Source organism: Fusarium venenatum (assembly GCF_020744135.1).
Source record: "Fusarium venenatum strain MPI-CAGE-CH-0201 chromosome Unknown EDB82scaffold_3, whole genome shotgun sequence".
NCBI lineage: Eukaryota > Fungi > Ascomycota > Sordariomycetes > Hypocreales > Nectriaceae > Fusarium > Fusarium venenatum.
In genome coordinates this window covers 6,883,190-6,901,637 of record NW_027072131.1, presented here as the reverse complement: position 1 = coordinate 6,901,637, position 18,448 = coordinate 6,883,190, and the positions used below count along the sequence as shown (strand labels likewise).

The window sequence follows — 18,448 nt, the reverse complement described above, 5'->3', positions numbered from 1 at the left end:
CGTTGACAGAACCGTTTATGAACCAATTAACTGCACGACATACATTTAAATTTAGCCTCAACGGTGACGGAATAAATGAAACCAGGCGTAAATAATGCCATGCCCCCCCCCCAACTTCAAAATCCCCCTTGTCGGCACGCTTCTATGCTAGAGTCGCTACAATAGCACCATTTCTCCACACTTAGTTTTGTAAATTGGATGTGCTGTATCATGGTGGTTGCATGTTATAGGTCTTTGTTGCTCTTTTGATCTGTGCTGCAACCTATTCAATAGCCCAAGCTTCTTCGCCCCTTTAAGCTGAAGCTTTCGAAATTACTTTTCAAAATCAACGTCGTGGGTATCATGTCACCATGGACGGGTAAGAACTGGCGAGTTTTGCCTCTTCCCCGGGGCGACGGCGGGCTAACGGCATAGACTCCGTATCCATGGGTATCCCTTTAACATCTGTCTCACTACATGATAATGGAAGCTAGTCTTATCGTGAGGTGAGGAGTAGATACTCGATACCAACAGCCACAATCGCAATAATAAGGTGCCTGAATGACAAGCGAGACACTTGGCGAACGCCATCCCGAGAAACCTCCATCAACTCCGCATCCAACACGTCAACCACCTCACGGCGATGCTACCAAGATAGGTCAAGAAGAGTCTACCCGTCTCTCTGGCTAATGCTATCGCTATAGGCCTATAGGCTAAACTTGCCTTCTCCCACACAGAGCTTCGTAGTAGAGCGCAAAGACCAAGTTCCAAGCTCAAGGTCGGTGTTTACGACGAGGATTCAGCTTATGCTTCAATCGGTTAACTTGAGAACAAAACACGCCCCTGGGAAACGCAACTCCCCAAGAAACAAGCACGTTAGTGTACCCCAGATCTCGCCCGGCTTGAGGCGCTTACACTAGCCCTCCACAATTCACGATGGTGTGTTTTCCCCAGATTGCGGGGGATTCACGCCCAAGAGGGTCTCGAGCAGGGATACCTCGTGTGAACTTGGCATCTGCCAAGGCAAACACGGCTGTGCAAGTGGCACAATATGGGGACTCTGTAACGTGGAAGTGTGGCAGAGTGGTGTCTGTGTTTGGGGACGTGAAGAAGTCATCTCCACATTGTGTGCACTATCTTTTTCAGAGCATAGCGCGGTTGTTACTCTTTGGACGGTAGCGAGTTTACCCCAGATTGTCAGGACAGTCGACATGGCTGCTTCATTTTGTGGATCTAAGTGCTTCGAAAGGACAGAGGATTCGAATTAGAGGTCACTGGCCCCCAGACGAGGCTTCAATTGCATGCAAGATACTCGGGCTTATGGAGCAATCTCGCTGAGGAGAGATGACTTGGTCAAAGCAAAAAGGCCATATTCTTATCAATATCAAGACACGTCAAAGACTGTCGGTCACAAGGCTTTGTTTTTTTCCATAGATAGTGTGGTTGTAAATAGCTAAACATTTCTCTATGACTGTCCACGAGTATAACGACACCCTATACTCTATCTATACTTCTGCTGCCCGTACGACTGAACACTATAGTGTGTACAAGACAGTGTCTATTTTATTTAAACCAATTTAGAGACATTAACACGTTTTACCTTTTGTTTTTGATCTAACAAGGCAAGTTAGTTTGTTTCTGACAAGTAGAGGCTTTCAAGCCGACGAGGACGGAGAGGAACAGGAAATAGCATGGTGTTTCATGTAACAGACACATTAAAGCATCTTTCAGCATCAGTGAACCCTGGCAATTATCTATCTGCATGGTTCTCATCATGGAAAACTCTATTCCATCTCTAATAAGAACATTACTTTACCTCCAAGATTATGCAAAGACACGTACAAGAAGTTCGCGGGTATGTCAGTTCCATCCTCGACATGCTCCGACGTGGACATTTCACAATGACTGAGCACTACTCATTGGCTACCACAAACCAGTGGATTATTTATGAAACCATTATTGTTATTCTTTGGAACAGGATTCCAAGGCTCTCAGTTTCTCTGACAGTATGGGTAGATGTTACTGGCTAAAGTTTGGAGACATGATCAAGTCCAGGGTAACCAACGCGCCAAGATTTGATACAGAGAGTTCAACAGAACAGAGAATAATTGCACATTCTGGACCAGAAAATATCCGATCTGCAAATGCGATAATTAATCAGGGTTGTCTTAGAAACTCAGACACAAGGCAAGGTTGCGGAGCCTGATGATGCATCGAAACGTCAAGCAGAGCGTCCATCTATCTACGAAAGTTTATCTAGAACTCTCTACTGATATCCCTACACAAGAGAAGATAGCATGGCCTTTCGGTTGATAGTGTATCTTGATCAAGACTTCTGGTCTGCCTGGATAATTCCTTGCTGAAAAAAGTCCTTATCTTTAACGTGAACTTTGGCTTAAGTGCCTTTGTCTCAGGGCATTAGAAAAAATGGGATGCTAGAAGTATAAGGAACAAAATGAAGAGGCAGCTTATGCTACTTGGATTAGACTTCTTAGGCTGTTTATTTTTGTACCCCAAGACCGCTGTCAGTGAATCATAGTCTGTGGCACATCGTCTATAAAAAGACAAATCCATCCGCGTTCTTCAAGGATGAAAGTTAAACGAAAAACACTTTCTCTGTTTTCCACAACAGACAAACTAGTTTGAAAAATTACTATTGCCTCATGCTTTATAGAGATTGTTCTTCACGACAATAAGTTCAGAGGAGCCACAGGTATATTGCCCCACCTCGAATTACCCGCACAGACCATTTACTTTGATTGGCTAACAACACGCTCCTTCTCAGCAACTCTCCTCAAGAAAGCAACCGTGATCAAACTAGAGACAACAAATTTCCTTCACAAATTCACGATATATCTTTCCACGCCACCCGCCACCATCCGACCGACGCGCGGTCACTGAAAACGCGAGAAAATTATGATACAGGACTCATAAACCTGCCGCCGCCCCAAAGCGATCGGACACGAACTGTTGCGACACCGCGATCATGGCCCAAGAAAACGAAAACGAATTCTCCTCCTTCGACGAAACCGAATGGAAAGCCCAAGATGCTGCCGATGACCGTGAAATCGCAAAGCTTCTCGGAGATTCCCAAGATACCGGCGGCGCTGGCATCAATTTCGATGCCGTAGAATTCGACCAGACTGGCAAGGCCGACGATGCTGAAGACTTCGAGGACATTAGCGACGATGATTTACCTGAAGAAGAACCAAGTGCCGGCGTCTCCATGGAGATGCCTGGGCTCACGGACGATGGAGGCACCAGTAATGACGCAGATGACTTGTTTGGAGAGGGTCCATCCTCGCCTGATCCCATTCTTGGCCCTTCTTCTCCTGCGCCTCATGTTCGTGATGCCGACACTGATACCCAGCCTACCGATGTCGGCCTGAGCTTTCCGGGAATCAACTTCGACCCCGAACCTCATCTCGACAACCAAGACCCTGATATCCCCGCCCCCGCCGAAACCGTCGAAGACCTACTCAAAGCTACATGGCCTGCCTACAAGAAGGGACACATTCTGACATGGAGCGAACTCCTTCCAGCCAAAAAGGCTACTTGGAAGGAAAAGAAGCCCACAAAGAAGCCAAAGAAGCTTGTCACTAGCAAGCTTACTCTCGAGCTCGCGCCCGATCAAGAGAAACTCTTTCGCATCCCTGGTACTGCCACCATCAGCCGCAAAGCTAGACAGGCAGAGGAGAGAGGTCTCGTCTACTGCGGTCTCAACGAACAAGATCAAGCTCAAAATAACGTCCAGTTCGATCTCGATCAAGATTCCGATTCCGAAACGGTTGCTGGCTTTAGCCTCCGCGATATTGAACTAGCCTGTGAAGATTGGGGTAATCAAATTGCCACAGTTGAGGCTGAATTCGAGGCTCGACAATCAGCCGAGCAAGAGAAGCAGCAAGCACAAAAGCGAACATTCGAGGAGCAAGATGACGAATGGGATGCCGAGTTCCTGATGGACCTTGGTGACGATGGACCAACACGACCAAAGAAGCGCAAGACGCTCAAGCTTGGCCTACCAGAAATCCCCCGTTACGCCGCCCCTTCATTCGACAACTTCGAAGACGCAACTCGCAGAGGTGCTAAGCGTGTTCAACTGGATTTGAGCGATCCCTACCTCCTTATCGAAACGCAGGATCTTCAACGAAACGCAAAACGACCTCGCACAGACAACAAGTTAACGCGCATGGCAAACGGCAATCTCGGAAGGGGTGTCGCCAACCGATTCAATATTTCCAACGACGAAGCATATGAAGCTTTGAAAGAGAACCACCAGAGTAAAGTCCGTGCCACACTCGGCAATATCTCCGTCGAGCATAGTATGCCTGCTATCAAGCTCTCGTGGCCTTATTACAAGGTCAAGCTTGGCGGTACAACTGATGAGTACCATCGTCCTCGTTTCAGGTACAAGAAATTTGCTGGTCACATTATCAAGTTTGACAAGCCTGCGCACCAGAAGCGCAAGATGATGAAAGGTAAAGCACACGAGGTCTTCCTCAAGTCTAAGGATCTGAGCATCAACGACAACTCTACTGCTGTCCTGTACGAGTATTGTGAGCAGCGTCCACGAGTACTCAGTAGCTTTGGTATGGGCAACCGCTTGATCAATTACTACCGCCGAAAGGACACCAGCGAGGACGAGCAGCTACCCAAACAGGATCTCGGAGAGTATCGCATGCTTCTCCCTGAAGATCGCTCACCGTTTTCCCTATTCGGTACCGTCGACCCTGGAGAGACTGTACCGACACTGCACAATGAGATGTATCGAGCTCCCGTCTTCAAACACAATCCAAGGGGCAGCGACTTTCTCGTGGTGCGCAGCACCACTGGAGAGCAAGGCTCTAGGTGGTTTCTGCACAAAATTGATCACCTTTATGTTGTTGGACAACAATTTCCCTCGGTCGAAGTTCCTGGCCCACATAGTCGCAAGGTCACGAACGCTTCCAAGAACAGGATGAAAATGCTCGCATTTCGTATGATCAGACACAGTGACACCGACAACTGTCAACTGTCTGACATTACTAAGCACATTGCCGACTCTACCGACACTCAGAATCGTCAAAAGCTGAAAGAATTTCTTCAATATGACAGAGAGAGTGGCGAGAAGGGTATGTGGCGACTGAAACCTGGAGAGATACTACCAGACGAGAGCGCAATACGGTCCATGATCAAGCCTGAGGAAGTTTGCCTTCTTGATGCCATGCAGCTGGGTATTAAGGAACTCGAAGATGCTGGTTACGACCCTCGAAATGCTTCCCTGGAAGAGGATGTTCAGAACAATGACGCGGAAGGCGAGGAAGAAGATGTTGATGATGACGGCAGCAAAATTACAAAGGGCGCCAAGAAGCAACAAGAAAAACAAGAAGAAACTCTCGCTGACAAGATGGCACCATGGAAAACGACCAAGGCATTCATTGATGCCTGCGCTCAAAAAGCTATGCTTCAGCTTCACGGTGAAGGAGATCCGACAGGTCACGGTCTTGGTTTCTCTTTCATTCGTACTTCCATGAAGGGAGGATATATCGAGGCAGTTCAAGGACCTCTGGCTACGTCTGCAGATGCGATGGAGCGTGAGAAGCGAGCTAATGGTGGCCACGCATACAACGTCAAGAAGCAGCAAGCCATGTACGAGGAAGGTATTAAAGAAATTTGGGACAAGCAAAAGACAACTCTGTCAGACGGCCAGGAGCACGACGATAAGGACGTCGCAGTAACCGAAGATGAAGACGACCGATTTAATGTTCAATCAGTAATGACCCCAGCCCAGTTCGACGACGGTACCAGCCAAATTAGTGGTTTGACTTCCGCAAGTCGACAGCAGAAACGCGCTATCCGTATCACTCGAGACGTTCGAATGCCCGATGGCAGCACGCAAAGCCGAATCGAAATCGTTCACGATCCGGTAGTAATTTCGCAGTATATGAAGCGGCGAACAGAGGCGGACCTTGAAATGAGAGAGTACGTGCACCCACCCACCATGACCCGGACAGTCCAGCAACAACGAAACAGGGGTGTCGTATCCAGAAGACCTCGACGAACATACGGAGTCGGCACCCCTGGCTCGCAAATGGACATTGTGGGATTGGAGTTCAGAGCACCAGCTTACGTATATCTATCAACAGCATATATAGCTCGCGCCCTACGGGTAATGCCGACCATGACCGTCTTGCAGGCATTAGGTATGTTTTTTTTTTTGGCCTTGTGATGATCATCGCTAACAGTTATGCAGAATTAAGAAGGAGCTGGAACGACTCGAAAAGAACAAGGCCCGACGACAAGCTCGAGAACAACAAAAAGAGCTTCACCAAAAGGCTAGCACAGGCGACGCCGGATCACCCAGTGTCAATGGCGATAAGGTCCCCACTGGAACAACCCGCAAGTGTGCCAATTGTGGCCAGGTCGGCCACATCAAGACCAACAAGAAGTATGACCCCCCCTTCTTCACCAGTTCTTCCTTTTGTTTCATTCTCCCCCTGTGTTTCGTATGATTGGCTTGGATTTTCAGTGGATGGGACGACAAAGAAACAACGAACGAAAAAGACTCAGATGCAGATCCTTATGCAGCAGTGCGACAAGGACAAGGTTCGAGAGGCCAAAGCTGCTGCCGACCAGGAAGGCAAAGAGCAACGAGCTGCTGAAAGAGAAGCCGAGCGTGCTGAACGAGAAGCGGTGCACATGCGAGAGGCTGCTAGAGTCAAGCGGCTACGTGCGAAGCGACAGGCTGGACGAACTGCTGAAGCCAAGCGGCAAGAAGAAGCAAGAGCTGCGCAGAGAGAGGTCAGAGAAGAACTAAAGCGCCAGCGCAAAGAAAAAAGAGATCTCGAAGCAGAACGCAAGCGTGCTCTGCGCGAACTCGAGCGTATACGACGAGAACAAAAGAACCCCACGCCGAAATGGCGAAACGGGAAGGGCTGGCGCTGAATACGCCAAACCAAACAAGATATCTTCTTTAAAACCCTTTACTAACTTTTTACTCAAGGTTATGTCCTTTGCTTAACGGTACGATGAAGGCAGACAACGGCGCTGCTGAGCATGGAGGTTTTGGTAACTACAACGCCCCCGGAGGCGCGGCTGGATCACCGATTTAAACGACTGGTAATGGGAATTGAACCAAAAGGGAGAAAAAGCGGCTACATGTTTATTATTCTTGGGGTTGTATTACTTACACTGGTTGATGACATTGGAATGGAGTTGGGGGGATTGTTTCATGGAAAAGGGCCGCACCAACAGCGACGACGGCATTGCATTATACCGAGAGACTGAGATGGTAGTCAACTATCATTGCTAATAGAATATCCAAACTACCATACTTGCATACTGTTTGTGTTTCCAACTTCATGATTGTGGGGATGTGCGACACGTTGTCTCGACAAGTTTATGATGAGCATTGAGCTCGGCTCAGCAGGATTCTGATGCATCCCGTAGCGGAAGTTAGCCGTCCCGGGGGGCTGAGCCCGTGATACTGATGCGACGTGATATGATGCTTAGCGAAAAGCTCCACGACATGACATGCGGTGAAGATGTCTATCACACGTAGGCGAGCTTCTAGGTGAGAGAATGTAGTAGTGCTTCAAGTTAAACGGGGGGAGTTGGACCTCTCACGTCTCAGAAGTGGGCAAAATGTAAAATGCAGATTAACCCCCATTTCGCTTGGTCCACTCAGAAACCGGGTTAATTGGCCCAGATAGCCAGGTGGGTGGTAGGGATTGAGGGTGAGGGGGGAAGCTTCATGCATGACCTGGGTGAGGCTGCTATGCATAATTGTATTTTTAGAATCAGGAAAATCACGCTTGGAAACTAAACTAGGGCCCGGATCTACCACGAGGGAACACTGACATCTGATAGCGGAAATGCTGAGAGACATGGAACTGATATGGTGAACGAGTTTGGTTATCATGGATACACTCGACTTTGTTCAATTTACCCGCAAGGGTTCTATCAGGCCCTCCACAGTTAAAAAGACAAAGAAAGCTTCAAGTTTATCTACAATAGGACACATGATCAATTAGTAGCAAATACTGTTAAACAAAGTATAGACACCAGTCTTTCTCAATTTCCTCAAAGATGCAATCGAATACGAAAGAAGTTGCAGTGAAAAGGGTGGGAACAAAGGAGACTAGGCACATCCATCCGTATGAAGTGTGGAAAGATGGGAAGCGAAATCTAGACGGACGGATGCTTTAGCCTTGCTTGCTCTAGTTGACGTGTTGATTCCGTTGACATGAGCCAGGATATGCCCTGGGCTTGTTGTTTCATGATTTGTGTTGTGCTTTAGCCTTGATATTCATTCGAGGTTGCCTTTTCTGACGTACAAAGAGAACTACTTAGACTCGTGATTCATCTCTACTAAGAGGCTGATATAATACTGTACGACTAGATCATTGACTGCACTTTTAAAGCAAGGGAGAAAGAAAAATTAACGTAGTATGACAAGAAATGTGTTCATCGATGATGTTTCTAAAAAGTAGGTGATTGGTTTAACAGCTGCCCGCTTTAGGTAGGGCCCTGGCCTGACTCTCCTGTCTTGTCAACGTTGGTGCCTTTTTTAGGGGACTGTTCCAGGGCTTCGAGTGCCGTAACCTGGCCCACCAAGCCCACCACGACGGTGAGTACGGTAGGAAACAGCCTATCATAAACAACTTAGCTAAGCAAGGAGGTCCCGCGAGTTTCCATGTTTGCTTCCATTTCTTTTTTTTATCCCACTCCCGTTTTCCCGTCCCAAGTCCCTCTTCTCCATCACGCACGAGTACATTTAGAGTGAACACGATCCGTTGGGCTATTATTAGAAAAAGCCCATCATCCCCCAACCACAGACGCCAGCCAGATTCAGCCCCATCCCAATCGACCTTCTATCAGATCGTCCTTGGTCTTTGATGAACTCGACTTTTGGGGTCAATTGTGTGCTCCTTACTCCTTAATTGCGACTTGAAGCTCAAGCGCCAGATCGTCATCATCTTTGACTTCAGCATCTATCTACCTTTATTTCGCGTCGCGCGTCGCGTAAAGGATCTTCGAAACTTTCTAAAGTACTTGTCGCAACGGCTTTTTGGAACTCACATCTTCCTCCCGCACAACGAATCTCATGATTTACGCGACTCGCATGTCGGCGTCACTCATCTTGTTCTTTCCTCTCATCTCTCCCCAAGGCTAAAAAGGGTACCAATTACCACCAAAAGGCCAAGCTTAAAGAGATACCGTCAACGCGCTACGGCAACAGGTACCCCTCCACCAGTTGCCGACCACTGAGTTACAAAGGTCTCCAACGACCTCGAGGTCCTTTCACCTCACATCTTTGAAGGTCTCGGCTTGTCCCAGCTTTAAGCAAGCCAAACCACATTTTGCTTCTGTCGACAGATCCTCTCTCGCTCCCACTCTTTTTCTTTCTTTTTTTAAGCCTTCAAACTACCTTTCTACGGTCACCGCGACAGCCGCCTCCGTCATCTCACCCCAACCTGCTCCTCTTTCTCACGGCTTTACCCATCGAGCGTTTACTTGACGTTTTTCGCCCTTTTCGAGCGACTCTACCTGCAGAATCCACATTACGCACGCCGTTAATTATCCTTTGTTCTCGCTTACGATTACGACCACAGCCGGACCTTCGACTTGAGCATTTCCCGACCTTCCGACTTGACCACTTGTCGTCGACTCCTTTCTTTTTCGACGATCTGCGCGACCCGTTCCAATTCCCACCTTACTCCACTGCTTGGCGCCTCTGACGGTTATTTCATCGTCCTTTTGGCCGCGACCGTTTAGCTTCCCCGCGTGGAAACGCGACACATTTCTCCAACTTGAGACGCACAACCGTTCAACATGGGACGAAGAAAGATTGAGATCAAGGCGATCAAAGATGACAGAAATCGCTCTGTGTAAGTAATACTTGGGTCGCCCCTAAATATCTGGCCCCGTATATCAGGAAGTTTCGCGACTAACTGGCGCACGCAGCACCTTTTTGAAGCGAAAGGGTGGTCTTTTCAAGAAGGCCCATGAGCTTTCCGTCCTCTGCTCCGTCGATGTCGCCGTCTTCATCTTTGGCAACAACAAGAAGCTCTACGAGTATTCGTCAGCGGATATGCGAGAGCTTATCCATCGATATCAATATGTGAGTCCACTTCATAGTGCCTGTCGCATCCCAAGATCAGGAGATTGGGCGAAAGTGCGACGAGTTCTTGCATGGTGTACTGACAGATACTAGCATGGTGGCCCAAGCGAACACAAAGGTCCCGCCGACTTTAACGGAGGAAACGATGACGATGATGAAGAGGAAGGCGACGGTACCCCTCCCCATGGTCCCGAAGTGGTCGAGAACCAAATGATGCCTCCTCATCCTTATACACAGCTCCAAGCTCCATTTCCTCAGATCCGACATCAAACACCTTCAGCTTCACCACCTATCGGTAATGGCGGCGGTCCTTTCCAAGCACATCCCGGACACCCTGTTCAGCGAACACATACTCCACAGCCGTCAATCGGCTCGCGACCGACATCACGAAACGACATGCGCCGAATGGGTCCCGGTATGGTTCAACCTCCGCCTCCACCTGGTCCTCAACATCCTGGAATGAATTATATGGCTACTCCTCCGATCTACAACTCGCCTCATCCTCCTCCTGGTTTGCTTCCTCAACATGCTCCTCATCAGCAATATGCATACCACCAACAGCCTCCCTCTATGCCACAGCATCAACAACATCAACAACATCAACAACATCAACAACAACATCAACAACATCAACAACAACATCAACAACATCAACAACATCCGCAGCATCAGCCACATCCACAAGGACCGTATATGGAAGATCGCAGATCACCGATGCCTTCGCCAATGCCTCCAGCTTACACTTCGCAGCCGCCGTCTCAAGGAATCCAAGCTCCCGCACGTCCAACACCGTCACCTCAGCCGAATCAGCAACATCCTACTTCGAACTTGTCGCAAATGTCCCCACCGCCGCCCCAGCCTGAACGTCGCCTGCAAGATCTTCCGCCCCCGCCGCCTCCTCCTGTAGAAATCAAGACTGAACCACATGAACGCCCTCAACCGCCTTTACTGAATACGGACAGCGCTATCAAAAAGCTGCCTCAAAGGAAAACGCACAGTATCTTTACGCCCATTGAAGAAAACCGGTCCATCTTGTCACAGCATCTTGCATCTTTTACATCAGAATCTGTCAAATCAGAATCGGCTGCTGCCGCTGCCGCTGCGAATGCCGCCAACGCCGCAAACCGTTCTCAGTCAATAGATGTGGCTGCATTGAACCGGGCCGCTGACGCGTCCAAATCGTCACCTCACATGCCCCAGCGCGCAAGCACGCAAACTGATACAAAGAGAACTGGGTCGTTGTCGTCGATACCGGAATCAGCACCAACGCCGCCTTCACGTTCAAACAGTGCAAAGCTTCCTGGCGGCCCTGGTGGAGCCCGACCGCGTGGTCCCCGTCTAACGGTGCAGATTCCCGATGGCGGGTCAGAAGGCGGTGGTAGCGCACGAACTGCCGAGTCAAACTCTCCGCGAAATCCTACCGAACCCAGTACACAAGTGCCCCAACGGCACAACTCGCAGTCATCGCTCGTGCTTCCTCCTCCCTCTCCATCTGCGTCAGCAATATTGTCCGCAGGTGCTACTGGTCCACCAAATCCCTTTGCCCGGCCGCCTCCTCAGCAGAATGTGAATGGTGAAACTCCTGTCTCTGCCTTGCCATCACGTTTCTTGACAAATGAACTTCTGCCGAGTCCAAGTAGCTTCTATCCGGACTGGAACTTCCGGGGAGGTGACAGTAATACGCTGCCTAGTCCGCTGAACTTTGCAACCCCAGTTGTTGGTTCAGGGCCTAGCTTCCTCAGAGATGATGCCTTGAACACGACGCCAAATGCAAATTCCAACATCTTGAAGGAAATAAAGGAGACTATGTCAAATGCCAATGGAACCTCGTCACAAAACTTGAGTGTCGGTATAAGCGGCTCCACTGCTACGAAACGAAAGACTCCCGAGTTGGGAGCCACAGCCCAGAGTGAGGCTACAGAGGAGTCAGACGCAAAGAGGGTCAAGATTGAATGATCGTCTTTCGTCGTTTACTCTCCAAACAAAAGTGCTTTCCGTTACACGCTTCAACCGACAGGGCATCATAGGCTGGCCTCTGTATGTCAGTCATGAAACGTCATCAATTTAGTCAGTGTCTATCTATGGCCTCAGTCTCTTGTTTACGAGGCAATCATGCCTGTGTTTCCGCTTCTCTTCTTCTTTTTTGGGCCCACAGCCCTGAAGTCTCTTGGTGTGCAAATAGAACCATGCTTTGGGTTGATATGTTTCGAACACACTGCATGATGGAAAAGATGGAAGAAGTTTGTTGCGGGTGTTCTTGTGATTTGTTAATCTGTTTTTGTCTGGATGTTGTTTTTGATCGGGAGTATGGTTAGATGATACCGGCGACGAATATGTTGACCTAATCAATATACTGAGTGAACCAGCTTCAGATTGAGCTGTGGTATTGTCTTTAAACCCTAAGTCCATTATCTCTATTACGCTGGGTGCTGTAAGGAAGCATCTGTAGCCTGTTTCTGTAGTATTTGGCTTGTTGCTGAGCTGTGTACAATAATCATTAATCTATCATTACTCGTGTTGTCGCAATTCTAAGCGTAGTTCAAAACTCCTTTGAGAATCCACTGCAACCGGATTAGCATTTCCCTCCATATCAATGACAATCAACTTACAAGCTCTCCGTTACCAACTTGGCTGGCCACACGCTCAACCTCGACCTCATCAGGCATGATGACCTTCTTCCCATCCTTGACAACCCACCAAACCTCCTTACCGCCCAAGGTCTTGATCTTGTCCTCCTTCTGCCACGGACTAGCCGGCACGAGATGCGCCTCCACGAAGCGCCTCATATTCTCCTTTGCACGATCCTGTCCACCATCACCCTCGTACGCATCCGCGCCAAACGCATCGTAATCAGCAGGTTGCTCCCACGGTTTGCGCGGAAGCGCATCGACGGCCGAATTCAGCGGCGCGAGGACGGTGGTGTTGGTGGACAGGTCGGAGAGGCGCGTGTCGGTGGAGGGCTGCATGCGCGCGAAGGAAGAGAAGGATGTAAGGCCGCGGTTGGAACCTAGGATGTCGCCGAGAGCCACGGAGGGTTGGACTGAAGGGGAGTCGGAGGAAGGCATTATAGGGAGATGGCCGTTGAGAGGGACTTGTGAGGATGTTGCGAGGCTTAGTATGGCTGTTAGGGCGATAAGAGGTTTCATGTTGCTGATGGTGATGTAGGATTGAAGTGATACTGAAGAATGTACGTCATGAGAGGAGGGACGTGATGCGGGAAGAAATCATGTGGAGGTGGGGCGGGTCTGAGTAGGCCAATCATATAACATTGATGTTGAAGTGAATCAAGGATGGAAGAGTCGTCGTCTGCAGTGCACACACATGAAGTAATTGCGATACATTGAAGAATACTGATACCACTTGGCTGGAAAGGACGGCGGTTGGTTTCCTAAAAAGGATTGTTGGCAATGGCGTTGTGGGAAGCATCGTTACGGAACATGCCAAGTCAAGGTGGATTGTTTTCCGGACAACTTGAGAAGGCCGTGTTTGGAACAGATCCTTCCATCGGGGTAAGGGTCCTGGAGAAAGAATACAGATGGACTATATGGACTATATTCATTACAGATGAGAGATCAATAGATATTGACTAGCCTTAGACTGTGTTATCTGCCAACAATACAGCATCTTCCAAGGCTAGAGTTGATCGCGCAGCATTCTCTCCTGGAGTCGACCACGAGATGCTCGAGTCTATTCTGGTGTGTAAAACTCGTTTGTGGCTTTGCTTTCACCGTTAACAGTTCAACGTTTGTAACATCTGGTGTTGCTTTGGTGCCGTAAAATAGTTTGTGACTTTGCAACAAGGCAATCTGATACGCATTCATGTCGAAAATAACGGCGACGTTATGTCTTTACTACGACCCCAGGATATTGGAAAGGTTGACCGCTAAATGCAAAAAAGACGGACTTAACAAGTCAATTCATGCTATTCAATTTGGACCTTTAGGCTATTCCAAAATGAAGTTGCATTAATTCATCTCACATTCACATGTGAAAGTTCCGGATGAGTCAGCTTCATCCCCAGAATTCAAGTCAGAATGGCCGAGGAAAACGAAGCAGTGAGAAGTGGCGTAGTCTGGGGTCAGATGATGCACGTGTAGAATCCGGGGAAAACTCAAAAAGTATAGTGTCTCGCTTCAGCGGCAAAGACTGAACTGAAACCAGGAGGGCAAGACTTTCACGTGCTTTTTTTCTTGACTTGATCTGAGGTAAAGACGAATAGTAAGCCTTGAAAAAGAAAACGAGTCCAGCTGACCAGATCTGACTGTCACAAGCCTCTTGAAGAATGTTTGTTATTGCACCTTAATCATGAACGTGGGGAAAATGGCGGCATGCTCAAATGCATGGGCGTCATGGAGTAGGATGATCAAAGATGCAGCGATTCATGTGCATGCTTCAACGGGAAGAAACATGTGAAAACTGGACGGCACTTTGTTCTCTCGTTAGTCTGGGGAATATGCCACTTTATATCACGTGTCCTCCTCAAGAAGCATCATTAAGCCATTGACAGGTATCCGGTTACTTGGCCGAGGCGGTCGGTCACAAGTCCGGTTGTGTGGGGTTTGGAGAAGGGAGGTATGATTGGTGGTTTTGGAGGTATCAAAGACAGAGAAGTGAGGAGAAGACTTTCTCACATGCTCATGCTATTGTCAGAGCATCAGCAATATGGCATATGTATAGTGAAACGCCTGGTCAATACCACGTGTTATCATGACAAAACACTTGATGGTATTCGACACGACCCTGCTCACAATCCAGAAACAGGAACTGTGATGCTGCCAAGTCAGGAATTATTCCTTAGCTTCCCCCACACGAACCTCATCACCTAGAGTAGCGGAGACCTCGGCACATCAGAGGCCATAGTCGGTGGGTTGCCCGGTCGCCGGGGATATAGCGGGTGGTGTTTCGGTGTAGCTTACGGCGAGGGCTGCGATGTTGGAGAATTTCTGTCGGAATAACTGAACAGTACCTTTCATTCAGCTCACCAGGCTGGATAACAGCTCAGTCTCTCTCTAACCCAACTGAGCAACAACATGAAGCCATGCCAATATTCCAAGTATTCCCCCAATCCCCAAATCTTGAAGCCCGTAGCGGGGGTGGATACAGGCGGGTGGACGCTAAGTCTCAGTGGGTATGAGAGCCGCTTCCGGGGAACAATCCTGGACTGGACCTGCTGAGAAAATGCCAGCATCTGATTTGCGCCTGTTATTTGGTACTCCCCGCAAGTATTTGTTCGCAACAGACAAAATCAAGACAATAGGAAGGACTTTATAACAATTCAGAGTGGCAGTAAAGTAGATATACAGTGTCAAACTATAATTCAAGGCAGTCTGTAGTATCTTTTAAGTACCTAATTCTTATGATTGACTATCATTGTTAAGCTCAGATGGTCAGAAATGGATGGGCAGGTTGGATTGCACGCGCTCGCTCGCTAGGTCATCATGGGGATGGTCATGGTTCGACCTCGGCTTCTGCGCCTTAGGCCAAGGATCTTGCCCCTCGGCCTTGTGGGCGTCCAGTCCAGTCGCATGGATCGCATCGACTAAATAAGACTTGTCCTTGATCCTCTCTTCCTTTCCCCGACCTTTTCTTTTTTGGATTTGTTCTCTTAATTCCTTCATCCACACTCTCACCTCCAATCTCCATCTCTCTCTTTTTTGTATTATTCTCCATTGGCGTGGGAGTCTAATCTGCTGTGTCTTGAATCATTCTCTTCCTCGTATACCCTCCACATAACAATACACATACACAACAATGGCTCCTAGAGTGATTGTCGTAGGCGGTGGCCGTAAGTTGACAATGATGCTCAAAGTCGCTCCACGCGACCGAATCATCCCATACTAACACCCGTATTCAGTCTCTGGTCTTTCTGCTGCGCACACCATCTACCTGGCTGGCGGCAACGTCGTTGTCCTCGACAAGCAGGGTAAGTCTCCGATCCGAACCGATAGCCCTCGGCGCATTTGAGCGCCTGGGTTTGGTCCCATGCGCGCAACTTGACTAACATGCGCAGGCTTCTTCGGTGGAAACTCTACCAAGGCTACTTCCGGTATCAACGGTGCTCTCACAAGAACGCAAGTCGACACTGGCATTCCCGACAGCGTCAAGCAGTTCTACGATGATACTCTCAAGTCTGCCCGTGACAAGGCCCGTCCCGACCTCATCAAGGTCCTCACCTACAAGTCTGCTGCTGCCGTTGAGTGGCTTCAGGATGAGTTCAACCTCGACCTCACTCTCGTTTCTCGTCTCGGGTATGCTCAATTCGCTATCGGCTATAAATCAAAGACAGTCTGCTAACAATTGCACAGTGGTCACTCCCAGCCCCGAACCCACCGAGGACACGATGCCAAGTTCCCCGGTATGGCCATCACCTACGCCCTGATGCAGCGCCTCGAGGAGCTTGCCGAGAGCGAACCCGGCCGCGTCGAGATCATCAAGAAGGCTCGCGTCACCGAGCTTAACAAGGAGGGTAACAAGGTCACTGGTGTCAAGTACGAGCACAATGGCGAGATTGTCTCTGTCGATGGCCCCGTCGTCCTCGCTACTGGTGGTTACGCCGCTGATTTCTCCGACTCTTCTCTGCTCAAGAAGCACCGCCCCGACACCTACGGCCTTGCCACCACAAACGGCACACACGCCACTGGTGACGGCCAGAAGATGGTTATGGCCATCGGTGGTAACGGTATCGACATGGACAAGGTTCAGGTCCACCCCACAGGTCTCGTTGACCCCAAGGACCCCGGCTCCAAGTGGAAGTTCCTCGCTGCTGAGGCTCTCCGTGGTGAGGGTGGTCTTCTGCTCAACGCCGACGGTGACCGATTCTGCGATGAGCTTGGTCACCGTGACTACGTCTCCGGCATGATGTGGGATGAGAAGAAGAAGGACAAGTTCCCTATCCGACTTATTCTCAACTCCAAGGCTTCCAAGGTCCTTGATTTCCACACTCGCCACTACTCTGGCCGTGGTCTCATGAAGAAGATGACTGGTAAGGAGCTTGCCAAGGAGATTGGCTGCACCCCCGAGCACCTCCAGAAGACCTTCTCTACATACAACGATATTGCCGACGGCAAGCAGAAGGACCCTTGGGGCAAGAAGTTCTTCCACAACCTGCCCGTCAACGTTGACGACGACTTCCACGTCGCTGTCATGGAGCCCGTTCTCCACTTCACCATGGGTGGTATTGAGATCAACGACAAGGCCCAGGTCCTCAACCAGGACAAGCAGCCCTTCGACGGTCTCTACGCCTGTGGTGAGTTGGCTGGTGGTGTCCACGGTGCCAACCGTCTGGGTGGTTCTTCTCTTCTCGGATGTGTTGTCTACGGTCGTGTTGCTGGTGACACTGCCAGTAACTACCTCTTCCAGAACGCCCTTAAGGGCAGTGCTGGCAGCGCCGCTGAGCGTGTTGGTCAAATCTCTCTGCACCTCGATCCTTCAATCCCCAACCAGGTGACTGTCTCCTGGGGTGCTCCTGGCGCCGCTTCTTCAGGCTCCGGAGCTCCTTCAAAGGTCGACGAGCACGCCAGCGTTGCCGCCGGTCCCAACCCCGTCAAGGAGGATGGTGCCAAGGCTGCTAAGCCCAACGACCCCAAGGCCTTCAAGGTTCCCGAGAAGGAGTACACCATGGAGGAGATCGCAGAGCACAACACCAAGGACAACGTCTGGGTCGTCGTCAAGGGTGTCGTCCTGGACCTGAGCGACTGGCTCGAGGAGCACCCCGGTGGCGTGCAGGCCATCCTGAACTTCATGGGCCGCGACGCGACCGAGGAGTTTGAGATGTTGCACGACGACGAGGTCATCCCCAAGTACGCGCCCCAGCAGGTCATCGGCCGCGTCAAGGGCCAGGAGGTTACTCTCGAGCCTTAGAGGCTATGTGGAGACACTTGATGTAACGACGGTGACGCGGCAAACAAAAGAGCAAAGCCGCCATGAACTTTTTGCAGTTTTGTTTTTTGTGCGAGTAACCATCATGGCCGAAAAAGGGCTTTTTGGCAATTTAGGCGTCTAGGAACTTTTTTTGTATTGTATTGATAGGCGGGATGCATGCAGCTTGGTTGCAATCTAGTTTATACATTACCAAAAATATTTTTACCATTTACGAATTACCCCTATAGTAAAACTCTGTGATCTATTTATCCTCTGGTATGATAGTTTGCGGCTTGACGTTGATCAACGGAGTGGCTTGGTATAGTACATGTACCACGACGGTCTTTTTTGTAAGGGCCTTTTGTGTTTGTGCCTGACGATCAAGATGGGAAGGGAAAGTTTGTCTCGCCTTGAATGGTTTTCGTTACACTACCACGCGGCCTTGAGAAAACGTTGCATTTGGTCAAGTATTTGTGTAGGATTCACGGGTGAAGCGTTGCAATGATG

The 18,448-nt window shown here is 49.4% G+C and overlaps 4 protein-coding genes across 4 annotated transcripts; 3 read left to right on the top strand and 1 right to left on the bottom strand.

Moving 5' to 3' along the window:
* Window positions 1–2,965: 2,965 nt before the first annotated feature.
* Window positions 2,966–7,070, top strand: EDB82DRAFT_431969 (uncharacterized protein; the record flags this gene model as incomplete). The annotated part of the gene is made up of 4 exons (XM_065607709.1): window positions 2,966–5,940; window positions 6,105–6,161; window positions 6,212–6,457; window positions 6,962–7,070. 4 exons carry the CDS (start codon window positions 2,966–2,968, stop codon window positions 7,068–7,070), a joined length of 3,387 nt encoding a protein of 1,128 aa, XP_065464230.1.
* Window positions 7,071–9,792: 2,722 nt separating this feature from the next.
* EDB82DRAFT_528026 (uncharacterized protein) lies at window positions 9,793–12,037 on the top strand (the record flags this gene model as incomplete). The annotated part of the gene is made up of 3 exons (XM_025728788.1): window positions 9,793–9,848; window positions 9,925–10,081; window positions 10,175–12,037. The coding sequence occupies 3 exons, from the start codon at window positions 9,793–9,795 to the stop codon at window positions 12,035–12,037; spliced, it is 2,076 nt and encodes a 691-aa protein (XP_025583120.1).
* A 425-nt stretch (window positions 12,038–12,462) lies between these two features.
* EDB82DRAFT_275269 (uncharacterized protein) lies at window positions 12,463–13,358 on the bottom strand. The gene has a single exon (XM_065607365.1). The coding sequence runs from the start codon at window positions 13,225–13,227 to the stop codon at window positions 12,682–12,684; it is 546 nt and encodes a 181-aa protein (XP_065464229.1). The 5' UTR covers window positions 13,228–13,358; the 3' UTR covers window positions 12,463–12,681.
* Window positions 13,359–15,832: 2,474 nt separating this feature from the next.
* On the top strand, window positions 15,833–17,941 carry EDB82DRAFT_528024 (FAD binding domain-containing protein; the record flags this gene model as incomplete). Its single annotated transcript, XM_025728786.1, has 4 exons — window positions 15,833–15,866; window positions 15,936–16,004; window positions 16,092–16,329; window positions 16,387–17,941. The coding sequence occupies 4 exons, from the start codon at window positions 15,833–15,835 to the stop codon at window positions 17,939–17,941; spliced, it is 1,896 nt and encodes a 631-aa protein (XP_025583118.1).
* Window positions 17,942–18,448: the final 507 nt, after the last annotated feature.

What these genes read in the sequence shown, in the direction of transcription:
- EDB82DRAFT_275269 (XM_065607365.1), bottom strand. Translation starts at nt 13,227, where the DNA reads ATGAAACCTCTTATCGCCCTAACAGCCATACTAAGCCTCGCAACATCC.